This window comes from Lentinula edodes (genome assembly GCF_021015755.1).
Source record: "Lentinula edodes strain Le(Bin) 0899 ss11 chromosome Unknown C8R40scaffold_43, whole genome shotgun sequence".
Lineage (NCBI taxonomy): Eukaryota > Fungi > Basidiomycota > Agaricomycetes > Agaricales > Omphalotaceae > Lentinula > Lentinula edodes.
This window is the reverse complement of record NW_025764349.1, coordinates 49,279-67,949: the sequence shown is the minus strand read 5'-3', so window position 1 is coordinate 67,949 and position 18,671 is coordinate 49,279. Positions and strand designations below refer to the sequence as shown.

General features: G+C 46.6%; 4 protein-coding genes across 4 annotated transcripts; 2 read left to right on the top strand and 2 right to left on the bottom strand.

Annotated features, from left to right (window-relative positions):
• Window positions 1-81: 81 nt before the first annotated feature.
• On the top strand, window positions 82-9,835 carry C8R40DRAFT_1175374 (uncharacterized protein; the record flags this gene model as incomplete). Its single annotated transcript, XM_046232318.1, has 12 exons — window positions 82-1,410; window positions 1,466-3,004; window positions 3,052-3,896; window positions 3,952-6,903; window positions 6,960-7,329; window positions 7,381-7,923; window positions 7,977-8,540; window positions 8,595-8,812; window positions 8,863-9,184; window positions 9,236-9,426; window positions 9,486-9,760; window positions 9,816-9,835. 12 exons carry the CDS (start codon window positions 82-84, stop codon window positions 9,833-9,835), a joined length of 9,168 nt encoding a protein of 3,055 aa, XP_046081671.1.
• A 113-nt stretch (window positions 9,836-9,948) lies between these two features.
• C8R40DRAFT_1175373 (uncharacterized protein) lies at window positions 9,949-11,043 on the bottom strand (the record flags this gene model as incomplete). The annotated part of the gene is made up of 3 exons (XM_046232317.1): window positions 9,949-10,195; window positions 10,251-10,679; window positions 10,745-11,043. 3 exons carry the CDS (start codon window positions 11,041-11,043, stop codon window positions 9,949-9,951), a joined length of 975 nt encoding a protein of 324 aa, XP_046081670.1.
• A 969-nt stretch (window positions 11,044-12,012) lies between these two features.
• C8R40DRAFT_1163071 (kinase-like domain-containing protein) lies at window positions 12,013-14,483 on the top strand (the record flags this gene model as incomplete). The annotated part of the gene is made up of 6 exons (XM_046230331.1): window positions 12,013-12,068; window positions 12,116-12,899; window positions 12,953-13,491; window positions 13,562-13,941; window positions 14,007-14,344; window positions 14,400-14,483. The coding sequence occupies 6 exons, from the start codon at window positions 12,013-12,015 to the stop codon at window positions 14,481-14,483; spliced, it is 2,181 nt and encodes a 726-aa protein (XP_046081669.1).
• A 2,562-nt stretch (window positions 14,484-17,045) lies between these two features.
• On the bottom strand, window positions 17,046-18,671 carry C8R40DRAFT_1175371 (uncharacterized protein; the record flags this gene model as incomplete). Its single annotated transcript, XM_046232316.1, has 1 exon — window positions 17,046-18,671. The coding sequence occupies one exon, from the start codon at window positions 18,669-18,671 to the stop codon at window positions 17,046-17,048; it is 1,626 nt and encodes a 541-aa protein (XP_046081668.1).

The following is an 18,671-nucleotide window of genomic DNA, read 5'->3' as shown; positions in this document are numbered from 1 at the left end:
ACCGCGTCGTCCATTAACGATCATTCACACCTTCATGCTTGTTCTACGACCGCCTCTCTTTCCCACTCATATTCATGCCTAATGACAACCGAGTCGAAAGTAAAAAATGCTACTACACTTCTACATAGCGGCAAAGTCAAAGAGCGTCAAGAAGGACTCAGCGCGCTTCGAAATATCTTCTCTCAGAATTCCTCTATAGAACGGTTCTACAATGTTGCCGGTCGAGACGGGCGGAAACCATCGCATGAAATATGGGCTCCGATACTTGACGGTCTTCAAACTTGCATAAGATCTGAAAAGACTGCATTTGTCACCGCAAAAAAGAGTACAGATGTCATTGAGAAGAGGTTAGCCGCGGCGGCTGGGACTTATCGATGGTTTGTTGAGAAGTCGATGATGCATTTTGCAAAGAAAACTGTCCTCGAAATATGCCACTTCCTATATAGGGAAATGAAGGTGCGAGAAACTCTCATACCATCGGTTGCGCTGGATTTTATCAAAGCGTATGAATGTGTGGCGTCTCATCCTCCTCATTTGGCACGGTTAGAAGAAGACGAAATAGAGTGGGAGGAAATCGTCGAACTATCACTCAATGTTGTGCTCAGGAAGCCTTTGAGGACACCACTTGCCAAAGACATTCCATCCCAGGATCCGCCAAGTCCATCGCATACTGATAACTCCGAGATGTTTGTGGAGGATTCTCTTGCATACAACGAAGATGAGGATGTGGATGCTCTCCCTGGGAGTAAACGAAGACGTGGTGCTTCGCAACCTGGTCCCGCAGCTTCGAAGCACCCTCGATACACGACTTCCAAACCTGTATCTGCGGAGCAGGTAGCTTGTATGTCCCTTTTGTCGGTCCTCTTCAAGTCTAGTTCTGCCCCTCTTCTAAAAAGTAGCATTGTTCGTCCCGTTCTTCGCAGCCTAGAAGGCTTCTTTGAAATATACTCTTCCGAAACCTCCCTCCATCACGACTTTCTTGCGGCTACGCTGTCAACTCTGAAACACGTATCCTTGAATCACAAAGACGATGTGGTTCGCTTTGCTGCCAATAGCTGGGATCGATTGCTTAATTTGTGGGGCACGAAAAACAAGGCTTTGAAGGAAGGATTGGTTTCCATCCTACGAATGCTCTTTCCTTTCCTTACTGCAGATCCTAATATTGGAGAGTCACCTACTAAGCCGTGGATCGAAAATTTGACGAAGCTTTGGCATCTCATGTGTGGGCAGGGGGATAAGCGGTGGAATCTTGACCCGCTTTCTTTGTGTGCTGTTCGATTGGAAGTCTCCACTCAGGACGATTACCAAAAGGCCTTTAGAGCAAAGACTTTTCGTGCCAGTGCTCAACTTGATCCATTCCAAGCACTCACATGGGCGATGCTAGAGCTGCAAGCTGATTGCTTGGCGAAGGTACGCTGAATGCGGACATACCCCCTACTCGTCTAACCGTGCTCTCGTATTGTAGCTTTATCAACACTTCGAATCTAACCCCGTGTCGTCAACCCAACCGCAATCAACACAATCGAGCAAACGCCCTCGTCTACTCGAGAACCCTGTGACATCCCTGCTCAAATCTGTGCAGCAACCTCCCATGCGCATCTACAATTTACAAATACTCTTGTTCTTCATTGACCGACATTGGAATACTCCACATGAATCTATGCAATCAGATATCATTCGCACTCTTCTGGATCACGTAACCAATGATGACGGGACTGTGCAGAGCTGGGCTTTCGTATGCCTTGCTGCTCTAGCATCTGCGGATTGCGATAATGCTGCCAGTCTTCTCTCTTCTCAAACTCTCTCCGCCTCTGCCGTTCCTCCAACTACCATCCAGACGAGATATATGACGAGCGTGTCTACCCGAGGTGCTTCCACTTGGGATTCTGTATGGACACATGCGATTCGCCGTACTAATTCACCCCAAGTATGTCGTGCCGCTTGCCACACCGCGAGTATCTTGCTCGTTTACGCTAACACTGGCTCTGCCCGACAATCGCTCGTCAGATCTTCCCTTACCTCTCATCGCGTTCTTTCCGAAATCGAAACTCTTGCGAAGGATCTAGATGTTCAAGGTCCCGTTGCCCCTTTCGATTCCGTTTGCACGTTTCTTTCGCTTTGCCTGAAAGTCGCAAATCAGGACGTTCGCCTGTACCGTATGCAGCTCGAAGAAAAAGTTTTAACTTGGCTGATCGACTCGTGGAGGCCTGCGCACATGGAAGATCCCGAAGCACCACTGTATCTGGTCAGCGACGTACTAACATTACTGGAGGCTATCTGCTCATCCTCACAGCGGAGTTCACTCGTTTGTCGGGTGAATTTACCGCAGTGTTTGATAGTAGAAACTTTAATAGCCGAGGAGCAGGCTAGAGTCATACGTGATTACTTGTTGGATGCCAAGCTACCCTCTGTCAAGTTTGATGGTAGTCGCCCAGAGTCTTCTGCATCCCCCAACGAATCTTCGGACTTGGGGAATGCCACTTTCATGGCGCCCATCCCCGCCGAAACGGACCTCGTGCAGCCGCGGTCCAGAGAACGTAAAATCTCGGTGTTCTTCCTAAAATGCCTCGAATCAGCTCTATCGCCATGGCAGGAAGGTTCAGACAATACCATAGTCCTTAGGGCTCCTGCGGCCAAGAGGGCTTTAGATATTGCTGTGGTCGGCCTGTCTTTTGAGTTCGTCCTTGTTCTGAACGGTATACAGTGCAATAGACGTGTCATACAGGCAGCTTGCAAGTTAATCACCTCGATTGCCAAATTACTTGATCAGTCTCAGTGGAGTATAGAGGAAAAAGGCGCCGTCCTTCTCTCATTGGAACCTTTAGTCTGCCTTGACGCCGAAACTTACGATGTTGCTTCTTGGACTGTATTACTGCCACCGACTCGAGGTACCGGGATCCGTTCTCAGACTCTGAAATCTCTCCTGTTGGATGACGATAGGCGGCAGAAAACTTTGCGATTGGAAAGAATGAAGCATCTCAAAACATTATGGCGGAACCCTGACGTGAGGGGTGTTATTCAACCGTTATTTTATCTAACCATTTCATCCAGGTACAAGCCACCTTTAGTGGCATCTCAGAAGTCTTCAAAGACATTCTTAGAGTCGTCATGGGCCAACCTTCGAAATTGCCCGCTGACGCCATGGTTGTTGATGACAGCTTTAGTACTGCTGGTCGCAGTCCATCGCAATCATTGGGAGCCACATTGGGTACCGCCGCTCAGATTTCGGCAACCCGCCAAGTTGCAGGCATCTCTATCCTGTTTTTATCTGTCGGTCCTCTTTTGCAGCAAAGCGCAGGCGAGCCGACACGCGATAAAGAGCTGACAGAATTGATGCTTGAAGGTGCAGAATTGGACCTCGACCGTTTCCTGCTAGCGTGCCCGGTATATTTCAATTGCATTCGAAACCAGACTCTGAACTTGAGCCTCAACCATTTGGCCCAATTCATCACTGTCCTAGCGGACCATCTAGTGCGATATCCAAATGTCAAGAGTGAAGAATTCAACCTTCAAATGATCTCATTCCTCGACGCAACGCTGTCCCTTTGGATATCTTTGGCGAACGTAAATCAAAATGCTGCTGATAACTTTCGGGAGCTTTTCGATCATTATTCTAAACATCTCCTACGTGGAAGGCTGAAGCATTGGAAAATCCGTGACTCAGTCGCGCGTCTCTACAACAGATATCTCACTCTTGATCCTTCGCAGAATGCATGGATGGACCAGGACGAACAGACAACATCCCCCATGTATATTCTTCCCATGTTAATCGAAGATATTGATATTCGCGTTAGATTTCGAGCTGTTGTAATAAATGCGCGGCTCTTTGAAATCTCAAAGAATCCCATGGCACTATATGACACGATCAGGCAGAAATATACCACAGAGCTCGAGCAGTGAGTCTTACTGTACTACCGCGCACACACAGTCAAAGTAACTCTTCTCAACCAGTTTCGAATTGATGCTCACTAGGATACTTTCATTGGGAAATATCATGGTTGTGAGCTCCGCCGTTCGACGCGGACCTTACTGGCATCTGCTGGAGACATGCTTCTTTTCGACCAAATATAATCGGCACATTGAAACGCTCCTCACCGGAGTGTCTCAACGCATGGGTCTGAATAAATTATCAGATCTGTTCGAGGCTTACGCATATCAGTTGGCGTTTTCCATACTTCAAGGCGAACACAACGTCTTACAGCTCCCTGTCAATCTTCTCGGGTACAGGGATCTCAAGGAGCGCGCCAACGAAACGATTCGAGCTTTTACCCCTGCTAACCTTGTGGTTGTCGGCAATCCTACGATTAAGGAAGCAGGACGGAGCCTGTTCGTAGGACACTGCCAGGCAACACAGAGACAGCCAGAGGAAGTCATCCGTGAATGTTTCGGAGATCTCGTGGCCTATCAAGTGCTCGTTATTTTGGATGGGAACAGCCGGTCTGCAGAACAAGTAGAGGCGAAAATTCTTGAAACCCTCGAAACATATGATCCTTCGGTCTTTCGGGAAACGTTGAAAGATAGCGTAGATAGCATAGCCGCATCGATAATGCGGACCCTGAATGAACAGGATTTCACTGAAAACGGTTCGATTGTCCATGCCCTACGCACTCTTGACGGCTCGACTGGTCCAGCTCCGCTTTTCTCCCGTTTAACACGCTATCGACGGCTCGAAGATATCGATACTCACATGACTAATCTCCCAAATTTTAGCCCCAAAACCATCCTGAAAGCTTTGACATGGCTCACGACGGAGGTCCCAGGCGGAGATAATCATGCACTCACCTATCATGTTCTGCAGATGCTTTTTGCAAATCTCCAGCGATCATTTCTCATAAACGAACAGATGAGGCTAGTCAATGCTATCTTGTTATGGGTCGTGTATAGGCATCAAAGGACGAGTTTCGATGATACGACTCTGCTACACGCACTCGTTCGTGGGGCTTGCTCAATGCTGGGGCAGTGGGATTTGGTACCAGCTGCTCAATCCATTCTGGAATGGTGTTTCTCCCTCTACGATTCACGCATCGATCCTCGATTTCCTGATATTCTCATCCGTGTGGCTTGTTTGTGTCACGATTATGCCACAGATGCCGATGACGATTCCCAAGAAAGATGTCAAGCATTACTTCAGTGGGTCGATGGTCAAACTTATGCACTTTCTTGTAGACCTAGTGTTTGTGAGCAAGTAAAGTTAGCTCTCCCGGCTTGGCCTCATAAGCCTTCCGAAATACTAGGCCCGCTGTCCGACTCCATAGATCCGGCCAGTTTGTCCAAAGTCCTTACCGACAGACATATATCTTCGAACAAGTTTCGCTTAGTTCGCCGTCTTCGGGACCAATCTCAGCTTCATATATACGACCATTCACAATTCGCTCAAACAGACTTTTGGAAACTGAAAGAGTGTATGCCAGCGACTCACCAGCTTCGTGAAGAAGATGTGCATGCTTTCGCCAGTTTATTGGTATTAAACCAAGGTTCTATCAATGGGTTTGGCAGTGAACCGGAGAAAAAAATATCCCCTTCTTTCCAAGTCAAGTCCCGTCAGCAGAAAGAAGTCGCAAAAGCCAAACTTCATACTCCCCAAAGCTCATTGATACTTGTTCTCCTAACCATGCTGGACAACCATGACGATGATGGCTCTCGTTATGCTGCATATCAAACCCTGCGCGCTCTGATGTTGACCTTGCCGCTGGATCTTTTCGAAGTGCTATCACAATTTTGGCCTGCAGAATATCGGATTGAGGTCTGCTACTTGCGGGAATTCCGTCTGATTGCCACAAAGCGACAGATACCCGAATTATCTTCAACTTTGTCTGCTGCTAAATTCATTGAAACGGCACAAGATTTCTCAGCCTGGATAAGTGCATTCGCAATTCTTCTTGCGGATGTCTTGTCCGCGTCCAATCCATTTTACGCACAACTCTGTGCTATTCTCGCCTCCCATATCCCTTTCACTACTACGGTTCTACCGTTACTAGTACAAACTCTTCTACAATCACCTGACGGAAATTCACATTCCTTAACGTTATCGCGATATTTTGAACAGGTCCTTTCATCAAGCAAAACGGCTGTCCTATGCCGCAGATCCATCATCGACATTGTTCTACATCTGCGCCACATAGACCATGACGGCCGTGATGCACTGGCGTACAACCAATGGCTCAATGTCAGTTTCCTTTCCCTTGCTCAAAATGCGATAACTTGTGGAGCATATACGACCGCATTACTCTTCCTGGAATTAGACGCCGAGTACAGGGACCGGTCCGGCGATGATGATGTCTCTAGAGATACTGAGCAAATCATGTATGAAATCTACAGTAATATTGACGAGCCCGATGGTTTTTATGCTATCCGGACCCAAGATCACCATCAATTTTTGATGAGGCGTTTCCATCACGAGAAAGAGTGGGGGAAAGCTTTTCGATTCCACGGTGCAGCTCTAGAAACGGACACCCAAAACGCAACGGAGATCGAAGGCCTTTTACAATCCTTCCACTCTTACGGTTTTAACCATATCGCAACACAGACGCTCCTTAATTCAGATCAAGAAAATCCGAATATCGCATATCGGTTGGGTTGGAGAGCAGAGACTTGGGATCTTCCGGAATCTAATGACGGGTACCATCCTGGTGCTTCGCTGTATCTTGCTCTTCGCGCGGTACATCGCGAACGGGATCAGGGGGTTACCGACGCTGTCATCCGGCATGTTCTGTTCAAAGAAATGGACCATCTCCGCACTCTTGGATCTGAGAATATTGCTCAAATACGTGAGGCAATCCAGTCACTGATGTGTCTTAGTCAAGCGATACAATGGAGATCTTCCTCGATTCAGGACCTTATCGTTGGTAAATGTACAGATGTTTCGAAATGGTCGACGTTCACTACAGTAGAATCTGGTTTCCAGTGAGCTTTTTTCTTTTTTTTAAAGTCTAACTTTTCTGACTTATTCCGTTAAATAGCTTCGACGATATAGAGAGTATCATGGCCACTCGCATATCACTTGTTAAGTCTGCCAGACGCAAAGAGCAGCGTCACCAGATTGGTACTATGCACTCTCCCTTCAGCCAGACCTTACTAGACGTAGAGAAGATATGTCTCCTTGGTTTATCACAGGCGGCTCGAGAGACTCGTCAGAATCAAATAGCGCTCAATTCGGTTTTTCGAGCCAAAAACCTCGAAGATATCCCATCTTTCGTAGTCACGGAAGAGTTTGCATCTGTTCTTTGGGCACACAAGGAGGAGAAACATGCTGTAGAGTATCTCAAAGATCTACGGAGGGTGGGAGGAAATTCAGATCCTATATGGCAAGCACGAGTGACGGCGCGACTGGTACGTTTTGAATCACACTTTGGTTTCTCATCTATGAACGTGAAACTCCAGGGTTCTTGGACTTCGGAGGCTTGCCTTGAACAACCATCCTTTATCAAGCATGAATTCTTCGAGAAAGCGATTTCCCTGATTAAACAAAATGCTCATGATAGCGAAGGACGAGCTTCTGTGTGTCATCAGTTTGCCAAATTTGCTGAAGCTCAGTACAAGGCGGCCCTCGATTCACCAGATCTCATTCGCTTGAACGTGTACAAAGAACGCAAAGAAAAGGAGCTTAGGCACTACGAACAGTTGAAACACGAACAAAAGGGGCGTATTGTGGACAAGAATTTAGCTAATACCATTGCTGCAGTCCAAAAGGTTTTAGCTCAGGACAATAAAGCTACGTCAGACTTTATTAGCAGCCGCGATGCCTATCTGAAGCAGGCCATTGAAATGTACTCTCGGTGTCTCGAGGCATCGGATAAATTTGATGCAGACGTCCCTATTCGATTTTGCTCACTGTGGTTATCCAACTTCGACTATGATCCTATACAGGAAAAACTGCACAAAGCTTTGCAGCGAGTGCCGTCTCGTAAACTTGTATTCTTGGCAGTAAGTGGTACATGATATAGGTTGAGGTTGTCATTCTCACATCTTGCTTGCAGCATCAGATATTCTCTAGGATTGATAAAACAGATTCTTCATCACAGAAAACATTACAGCCAACAATGCTTCAGATGTGCACCGAGCATCCTTTCCACAGCCTCTATCAACTCTACTGTTTGCAGCCTCCAAAAACTCAAACGAAGATTGATCGACGAAGCTCCGGTCGTGTCTCTAGCGGAAGAACTACAGAATTACCTCCCACTGGTAGATCTTTGGCAGCTAAGATCATTTTTGACAAACTATTGAATGATCCAAAAACCCGCACGCGTACCGCTGCTGTTCAGGAACTCTGTGATGCGTCATTGAAGTTTGCGAATTTCCCGGTCAGCCAATCAAAAGAGAAGAAAGTTCCCGACGATCAACCTATTCGAACTTTGCACTTAAGTCGCGGAACAGTTCCCGTCATCACTGCCTACACTCCCATTGACCCAACCATGCGTTACGATCCTGGAAACTGTGTTTGCGTAGATAAATACGCCAGCGAATTCGACACTGCTGGTGGAATAAATCTGCCGAAAATCATTTTCTGTCATGGTACAGACGGGAAAAAGTACAAACAACTTGTGCGTACGCTGACGACTATATTCCTTCCTTTAATTTTTCATCACTCTTTTCAGTTCAAAGGCGACCAAAAGGACGATCTACGACAGGATGCTGTTATGGAGCAAGTATTCGACCTTGTCAACGTTGTTCTCAATCGTGATGTCGAGACGAAGAGGCGTAATCTATACATTCGAGGGTATAAGGTAATCCCCCTAGCGAGTCAAGCGGGCATCCTTGAATTCGTAGGGAACACAACGACGCTCAAGAGTTGGCTCGACAGAGCCCACGTCCGGTCCGTTGTTCTATCTGTGCATAGTTCTCAATACTCATTAGATACCCCAGGTACCGGCCTAATGACATGAGGAATATCGTAAAGAAATTGGCGGAACAACAAAAAAGTCCTGGTTCAACCCCCGAAGCCAACCACCAATTCTACGTACAGTGTATGAAGAATTTCAAACCTGTGATGCGACACTACTTTACAGAAATTCACAAAACGCCCATCGCTTGGTTCCGTACCAGGTTGAACTACACTCGGAGCGTCGCTACAACTTCCATCGTTGGTCACATATTGGGCCTCGGTGACCGCCATACCTCCAATATCCTAATGGACAACAGCAAGGGTGAAGTCATCCACATTGATCTCGGCGTAGCCTTCGATCAAGTAAGTCGAGTACGTTTATAGTTGAAACATACAAGCTCTAATTGGTTGCAGGGGAAGCTTCTGCCTGTCCCAGAGAACGTTCCGTTCCGAATGACCCCTGACATGGTGGACGGAATGGGGATTTCAGGGACAAATGGCGTATTCCAGCGATGTGCTGAAGAAACTCTTCGTGTACTTCGGGATGAGTCAGACGTCATAATGACCGTTTTACAAGTTTTTCGTTATGATCCTCTATACAATTGGTGAGGGTTCCGAGCTTTGCAAGTTATGCACAATTTCGATGCTCACACAACGTCTCCAGGACGATGAGTGATTACAAGATGAAGAAGCAAGCTGAGATCGATGACTCTGCGACGACGACAACGATGATTATGAAGAATCCCGAGAACGAGAGGATCCTCACGGAAAGATTGGGTATTGGGATTAACCTGGATAGTACTCGTGCACAGGAAGATGCAGATCGTGCACTGATGGGTGTTTCCGGGAAACTCAGTAGGAATTTGAGTGTCGCTGCCGCAGTTAGAACGTTAGTCGCGGAAGCAACTGACACATACAACTTGGGCACGATATTCTATGGTGCGTCTTACTTGCTACGTCCAAAAGATATCGCTGACATTTATTACTTTGTCAGGTTGGGGACCCTACTATTGACGGATTTATTTTCTTCGTTTAATTTCTTGGATTAATTTTTCAAATCTGCCTATGACACCAATGTATCAACTAAAAAAGCATTAAGCATACTGTATTGCCCTTACTCAATGTACTCAAACATTTGTATCCCGGCCTCCATCGTTTGCGATTTCCTCATTCTCTGCCCACCGTTCTCGCTCATCTACTTTCCGAGAGTTGCCCTTCGCATGACTCACTCGCAGGACACTGCCCAAGGCCCGTTTCCCGTTGAAGACTTTAACAGCGTGTGCTGCATCCTGAGCACGAACAAAGTCCACAAAGACATAGTAATTGTTACCAGGTCTCGGTGGGTTCGGAGTTATCCGCTTGGAGATAGCCTCTCTGTTGATAGAGCGGATGAAGTACTAATCAGGCTTTCAGAAAACTTCAGACGTACAGCTCGTATCCCCTGAAAATGTCACGGACGGCATCATTCACAGCGCGATGTGTTGTCATTTGAGGGAGACCTCCAACGTACAGTCGTCTGCCTTGATCGGCATAGCCCTTCCAATGCAGCTCAGCATCATCTCGCTCCCAACCCTCAAATACCAAAGATGCGGCTAGGTTGTTTGCAAAATCGGCAGGAGACCGTCTTGGACGTGGGTTTACGCCTTGTAAAGGAGTGTCTTGAACTGCATTTTCTTCATCGTTATTCTGGCGCGTGCTTCTGGGAACTCCAGGCCGTACTTTCAAGGGACGTCCCATAAACATCTGACCATTCAAACTTTCCATAGCGCGCTCTGCGTCTTCCTTCGTCAAAAGCTCCACGAAACAGTACGATAGGTTTCGTCCAGTGAAAGGATCGATAGAGATATCGATGTGCTCTCTATTATTCAGTGATTAGTAGTGCTTCAGCTGATTCCAAGAAAAGATATAGGTTTTTTTTCGTACACAGGATAGGCCTCAAACAGTTTCTCAACGTCCGTGCGTTTAGAAATATAAGGCATATTTCCTACGTAGACGCGACGTCCTTCTTCGATTGCCTTTGAGGCATCGTGCGTTATATTTGTACGCTGTCCCGACGCGTTCCATGTTTTTTGTTGTTGCGTTTGGATTGCTGAACTTGAGCCGTGCTCTCTTGGTCTGTTAGGAGAACTTCGGTACGTGAACTTGTTCTCGGAAACATTGTTTGACGATGTAGAAGGGGAAGGAGGCTTCTTCTTCACGCGCCAATTATCTGATTCTGACATCGGATGAACAGGAGGCGTTGTAGGCTGACTAAGCAACACCTTTCATTCATGGGTTCTGTTCAGGGCAAAAGGACCACCTCATTGCGTATTGTCGTCTATGCTTGTTTATACTCGAAATGAATTACAATTCAACATTCCCCATCAAGGTGGTAACATATATTGTATCTCTTTCAATCCCAAGTGGACTTGGTTCTGGTACAGTAACGCTCGAAGTTACACGTTTGCCAAGTCTGAACCAAGACCCATTTGAGGACCTGAGGATGGAAACGTGGAGATACAGATGAAATTCATTCCAGAGTTCAAAGATTGACGCGTTCCAGGATCTACGCTCACAACGGAGAGTGTCTGCTATCCTGGTCTGCTGCCTAGGTATTTATTATCCGTGATTAATGCCAGATTAATGCCTTCTCCGTTTCTAATTCTTCGCTGACGTTGAGACCGACACAGAAGTCACTGCAAGCCATCACCGGCATCCGAGAGGCCGACGCACAACAGGATGATGTTGAGTGATGCTGATTGGTCCTATAGGAACCAGTAACTTCTCTGAGTATTGAATTTATTATTGATACACAAACAAAGGCTGAGAAGGCTTTAAAAAGGTTACAAAGACGAAGTACCATCGGATCCATCTAAATCGAGATCAAGGTATGGAAGGAGCGAACTTGATGAGGTGTAGAATCCAAAAGAGTGGTACAAAAGATGATAAGAAGATCATGATAGTTGTTTCGGACAGCACTGGCTGGTGTGAAAGCGGTGAAGAGCCTGGCACGTGGTAGACTAGAATTCGAATGATACTTTATCGCACAGCGAACAGCCTGAACTGAGAACGTCGACGTTGTTCACAACTTTTTTTCTCTCTCTCTCTCTATCTCTTTGCCACCCTCAGCCGGCACCATCACCTCACAGGAAATATTGGAGAATTAAATAACGGCTTGCGCCTAACAACGATCGGCCTGGCTGTGTCAGGATATGTCCAGTGTTCAGCAACGCCGTCATTCCAAGAACATTACAGTTGAATACCACAGGTATTTTTCTCGTTTTCCTTTCTGTAATTATTCATCAATATTCCCAGGCCGAGCCGGGAGAGTGTCGCCGAGTACAACGCTTTACTCGCTGAATCTAATCTTCACGCTGCAGAAGCCAACAAATACAAGGGCTTTAATCCTTCTCGAGCTGCACCTGCACCGCCTCCAAAATCTACTCTCCATAAGTCACGGACTAGAAAACTTTCTTTACCAGCCAATCCAGTTCCACAGTCACCGTCTGTGCCAGCTATGACAACTTCTTCGCCGCCACCTCGTCCTTCTCGTGCCAACACGGCAAATTTGAACGATCTTTTTCAGGCAGAGCCCATCCCAAGCAAAACAAGACGTCTTTCTCAACCAGGTCCAATATTGTCCAACGACAGTCAGTTCTACGCTGATCCTGTCGAATCACTGCCGCCAGCAGACTACAACAACTCCGCAGGGACCATCGCCAACAGATCCCGAAGTAGCACACAGTCTAAACCCAAAAAGAGTGTTCTCGGCTTCATTTTTAACTCTTCCAAACGCCCAGAAATTTCCACTCCGTACGATCCTGTCCATCTTACCCATGTCGGCTTCAACTCTTCCACCGGAGAGTTCACCGGTCTGCCGAAAGAATGGCAGCAACTTCTGCAGGAAAGTGGCATCTCCAAGTCGGAGCAGGAAAAGAATCCGCAGGCTGTCATGGAAATTGTCAAGTTCTATCAGGAGGGTCATGGCGACGTCTGGGACAAGCTGGGAGCCATGGGTGGAAACACGCCCGATTTAGCTAGTGGACTATCTTACGGAGGAGGAAAAAGCAGTAATGTTGATGATAACATTCAGAGTACAGTAAGTTCTCGTTTTCGTTGCAATGACCCACTTTACTGACATTTGTCGTCTAGCGCGTTCCTCCGGCACCTCCGAAGAAGCCTAGTGCACCGTCATCGTATCGTCCTGCTCCTTCTCCTCCAACTGCTGTCACACCTTCTCTTGACCGCTCCACCTCACAACGTACACCGTCCAAGCCCGTCCGACCAAGTGAACCATCTGTCGGCCGGTCTAATACTACTCGCGATCGACGTCCTCCTGCCACCGGTGTATCCTCGGCCCCTGCGTCCAGTGCAGGTTCGTCACAGCAGTCAGCTCACCGCACACCCAAAGTCTCACCTGGATCATCTTCAACTGATTTGCCGCTTAAACCACCTCAGCCCCATCGGGAAGCTCCGCGGGCGACAGAAGGCCGTCAACAACAGCCAGCTCCCTCACCTGCAGCACAGCAACTCGCTAAAGCAGCCGGTGGAGGTGTTGCTACTCCCCGAAGACGCGAGAAGAAGCCAGTAGACAAGGATAAAGAGGAAGACATCGTTCGCCGATTACAACAGATTTGCACGGATGCAGACCCTACCAGACTGTATAGAAATCTTGTTAAGATAGGACAAGGGTATGCATGCGCCTCACGCTTTCTTCATTTGTTCCATGTATTGACTTGCTATTTTTTCATTTCTTTGCAGAGCTTCTGGTGGCGTATACACTGCCTACCAGGTTGGAACAAACCTTTCCGTAGCCATCAAACAGATGGACCTTGAAAAACAGCCCAAAAAGGACCTCATCATCAATGAAATCCTCGTTATGCGTTCTTCACGTCATCCAAACATCGTGAATTACATTGACTCGTTCCTGTACAAGAATGATCTGTGGGTCGTGATGGAGTACATGGAGGGTGGTTCATTAACGGACGTTGTTACCGCCAACTTGATGACTGAAGGCCAGATCGCCGCTGTTTCGCGGGAGACTGCACAAGGGTTAGAACACTTGCATAGGCACGGTGTTATTCACCGAGATATCAAAAGTGATAACGTGCTGTTGAGCATGGTTGGAGACATCAAGCTTAGTGCGTGTTTTTTTTCGTCGCTTCCCACCCGCAAAGAGTTTACAACTTTTCGTTCCTGCCCACAGCCGACTTTGGTTTCTGCGCTCAAATATCTGATCCTGCACATGCTAAACGGACGACAATGGTTGGAACTCCGTACTGGATGGCGCCCGAGGTTGTTACACGTAAAGAATACGGACCAAAAGTTGACATTTGGAGTTTGGGGATCATGGCAATCGAGATGATCGAGGGCGAGCCCCCTTATCTCAACCAGAATCCGCTCAAGGCCCTCTACCTCATTGCCACGAATGGAACACCTAAGATCGCCAATCCGGAGAATCTGTCAGCAACGTTCAGTGACTATTTGGCAAAGACGTTAGAGGTTGATGCGGAGAAGAGGCCGACAGCGACAGAGTTGCTACAGGTAAGGTCCTGTATATTGACGTTAAATTTCTTTATATTAATTAATCATCTTGTAGCATCCCTTCTTCAAACTATCGGAACCTCTCCGGACGTTAGCGCCGCTTATCAAGGCTGCAAGGGAAATCGCAAAGAACAAGTAATGACCGGTACAAAAGAATGCGAAGGAAGAACGAAAGAAAGAAAGAAGAAGAAGAAGTACAAACAAACGGCAGGTCCTGGTGATATCATATACATTCAATCCCTAAAGTCAAGAGATTGTTTGAAATTTTCGTCCTTCCAATGTGTTGTACTTATAATATGTGGATGAAGTATCGAATTTGGGACCTATTCCTCGTGTCACAATCCTTCCTATAGCCTCTCATACCTACCCTCGCTACATCGGTTCTTCGATGCTTCTACTCGTCGAGTTGCATGCGCACCGAGATGTCCTTATTTCACCGCTATTCTACACAGGATTCTAGATTTCCCTTTCTCTTCTTCTCCGCTCCATTTCTTCGTTACATTCAAAATACTCATTCATTATCTGTCTCACAGTCTTTCTTCTAAGCTACCTTTCTTGAAATATCTTTCACTCATTATTCATCATGTTTCGTGCATGTGTAACTTGCTCTTCTTTAACCCTTCCTGGGCTTCACCTGTTAATCTTTCTGAAACGTTTCTTTCTCCTTTACTTTTCTCTTCGTTCGACCCTTCAACGATTCATTATTCCCCTATTGTTTTCGAACGCTTGCACGCAGTAAGTATACGACTGATCTATCGTTACCCTTAAAATTATATCCCTGCAAAAAAAAAATACACCGTCTCTGTTTGTAAATGTTCCAAAGAAGGCAGAACGACCGCAGTTGGTAGTTCAAGTGTACTTTAGAGAGCTGTCCTCTAAAATCTGCTTGGGCGTTATCGGATAAGCGCCTATCTTCAAGATGCTTCTTCACTGGAGTTCAACGATTTCAACGATTCCAAGTAGCAAAGGCTTGCAATTCTCTGAGCCATCAGGTCACAATGCCACGGGGGACCGCCCATTACCGCAGTACAAGTTCCGTTAATTGACGCGTCGAAATTTGCGGAAACGGGTCTCTTCCGGAGCAAACTTTTCTTCCCAGTAACTTGCTAGTTTTCGAAAGAAGAGGACCGTTCCTTGCGGCAAAGACAAAGGTATTATTTGCAATTTGCAAGTGGCCAGCATTTGACATCGGAGCGGTGTGTCCATTTCTGATTCTGTGGATATGGAAACCCCTACTAGACCATTGTTTGTCTCTTTTTAGCATTCTGGGTTGTCTGACATTTGAATTTCAAATCCTTTGTTAGTACCGGTATATAAACGCGCGTGCAGCATTTCCGCTACACCCACGAACGATCCACAAACTCTCATTGATAACACTATTTTCGACAGCTTTGCTCTCTTCTGCTTTAATATCATGATGGCATCTTCTGCTGTGCTAGCCGCCGTTACCCTAGAAGATAATCCTTTCATCGAAGGTGTTGGAACCACAGATATAACTCCTCAGTCCGCTAGTCACCAACATCGTATTCTTCATAAGAAGAAGAGCTCTCACGACTTACGAGACGACTATAACCAGGCTTCCACGGAGAGCCCCCAAGTTTCGCAGACAACGGAATCGTCCAGTACATGATGTTTTCTTATCGTCATGTGAACAATCCATAAGGTGTGTGCTGCGTATCAAGCTGTTTAACTCATTCTTACTACGTCGAACTTAGATTTGGACTGCATGGCCACTTCTTTCCCCTCGACGCTCCAAATTTTGTTCCTCAACTGACTCTTCTGGGCCTCCCCATTCAAATTCTGCAAATGTATTATTACATGTTATGCTGCACAATTATGACCATCATGCCGTTGAATATCCATGGACTTTGCATCTGTACCTTTAAAATCTGCTCGATGCGTGTATCTTGTATATATATCATTATTCTATGGTCCTCCGTTGAGTCTGAATTTAATACTCATGGTCGTGCGACGTAGTGAATAAGATGAACAAAAATGGTGTCATGGAAGTCGAAATTATCCTGGTGCTCGTCAGTTTTCGTATACGATACTCGGTGTTACTTGTACTTAGTGCATAGTTCTCGTCGATGGCCAGGAAGCTCATCAATCTCACGATACGGGCAGCCATGGAAAGTAATTTACTGAATTACAGAATAACCTTCGCGCCATATCGGATAGGGTAACGGTGGAGGAAGTTCAGGCAATCGTCGGAGATATCGTCCAAAATAGTAGCAGTAAAGAATAAGGTTTATTGAAGGGCACAAGATCTTACGATGTCAGAGTATAATTGACAGTGGAGGTATCAATGATAGATGAGATAGATGGATCCAGATAGACACACGGCTCCGCGAAATTACTGGAGTATCTATCTCTAACCAATGCATTCGACTCATCTGATGAACTTCAATGCGTGCCAGACATTCTCCTCTTTGGCACTGATTCCTCGAAACAAAACCAGGACAAAGAGACAGCAACGCTGCTATGCACTGTCCAAAATTGTGGAGGCCACCTAGAACAAAGGGAAAGAGCGCGGTAAACAAGGATTGTCGAGACCACTAGGCTTCGACCATATTCACAAGGAACAGGTATAGCGTATGAAAATAAGATGTTACTCCTGTCAAGGGTCTGTGAAATGGGCAGTTACTACGTGTAGTCTTCGACTAGGACGATCTCATGACACATACCCATAATGTAGATAGTTCTAGTAGAAATCAAGTTGCACCTCTGCTCTTTCGTGACCATGAGGCGAGTCTGGTGCAACACTCAAGGCTTCTCTCAACTCTAAGGGAATGGCCAATAGCCCTTGCGAGGACAGATCAGCTCGGTATACATGGAACAGATGAACGTCCTGCAATATGACTGCATCTCCGTAACGGAGATACCCCACATTGCATCTGACGCCTCGCAAGCAAACCGTCTGCAAAGTTGGACACGAATGCGTCATCCAATTCACGAACGACCCCAGAGGAAAATCGGGATTAATTGATTTGGGAGCATCCGGACTGTAAATCACTTCGAGGGTGTTGATTCCGGTCAGTACGAGGGGGTTAGAATTGAAGACACGATTCAGGGAAAACTCCACAGAACGGAGTTTTGGTATAAGGATATGAAAGGCAGACCGGGAGTCCTCCGTGTTACGGAGCACCACACTGTGTTCAGACGAGCAATCTCCGAGAAGCAATTCAACTGCGTGGCAATTCGACCGTTGAGCAATTCGATACACATCATTTAAGACGCTGGGAGCGTTTGAAGCAACCGACATTCTCTGCAACGATGGAAAGTTTATGTTCACCCCTGGCGGAAAGGCGAGATCAACAACTTTAATGGTCAAGCTCTCCAAATTGGGAAGACGGCGAAATGGAAACAGACGTCGGGGATGGTTGTATCCGCAATCAATGACCAAAGATCTGAGCTCGCAGAACCACTCATCCTCTGTTGGAGGATCCTGACCTTGCTCTGTCTCCACGTTGAACTGTGGAAGTATGCCATGATAATTCATCTGTAGACTCCATAGAAGGGAGCCTTCCGATCGTACAAACAACTGAGAGATGCGTTTGTGATAAACATCGTCGTCGCGGGCGAATGTTTGCACACAAGAAGCAGGAATAAAGCAATTCCAATTTAATTCGCAGGGCCCAATATGCGGGGTTTGCATCACGATAGATAGTGTAGGGGCAACACGCATCTCGGAATCTGGTCTCGATCGCCTGAGATAAAGCCTAGTTAATTCTGCCATGATTTTTAATACTCGTGAGGGAGTTCCAGACGTCGAATTGTCGACAGAGAGGGTTATATGCGTCCATAACCTCGGCTCATTTTCCGCTAATTCGCGCCACAGTCGACATACAAATGTGAGTATGTATGCTGTATGACCCCTAGGGGTAATTATGCACTGTGAGGCGACTTCCCCAACGGAGGAGTTGACGGAGGGGAAAGGATTGTCGCATGCGTAACCGAAAATCCGGAGCCAGAGTTCACGAGGAAGATTTGGCTCTGGGTCTTGCGCTTCACTCTCGCGAGTGTCAGGCTCGATGTTGGAAGAGGACCGTCGAAGATAAAGATGAACAATAGAGTTTCCAGACTTTGAAAGCCACTCCATCCATGTATCCGCTGTCGACGCACCGGCAAGATCATCCTCTTCGGGATGTACAACTTCGGGAAGAGGAGAAGTAGGAGGAGCGCAAGCAAATTGGAAGATCTTTCGTAAAATATATTCAGGTAGTTTTAGAGGATGTTCGGGCAGTCTTTGAAGTTGCAATATCCAAGAATCTATAGACGATCCGGCGAAAACATCGATAGAGTGGACTGATGAACTTTGTTCTGTCAT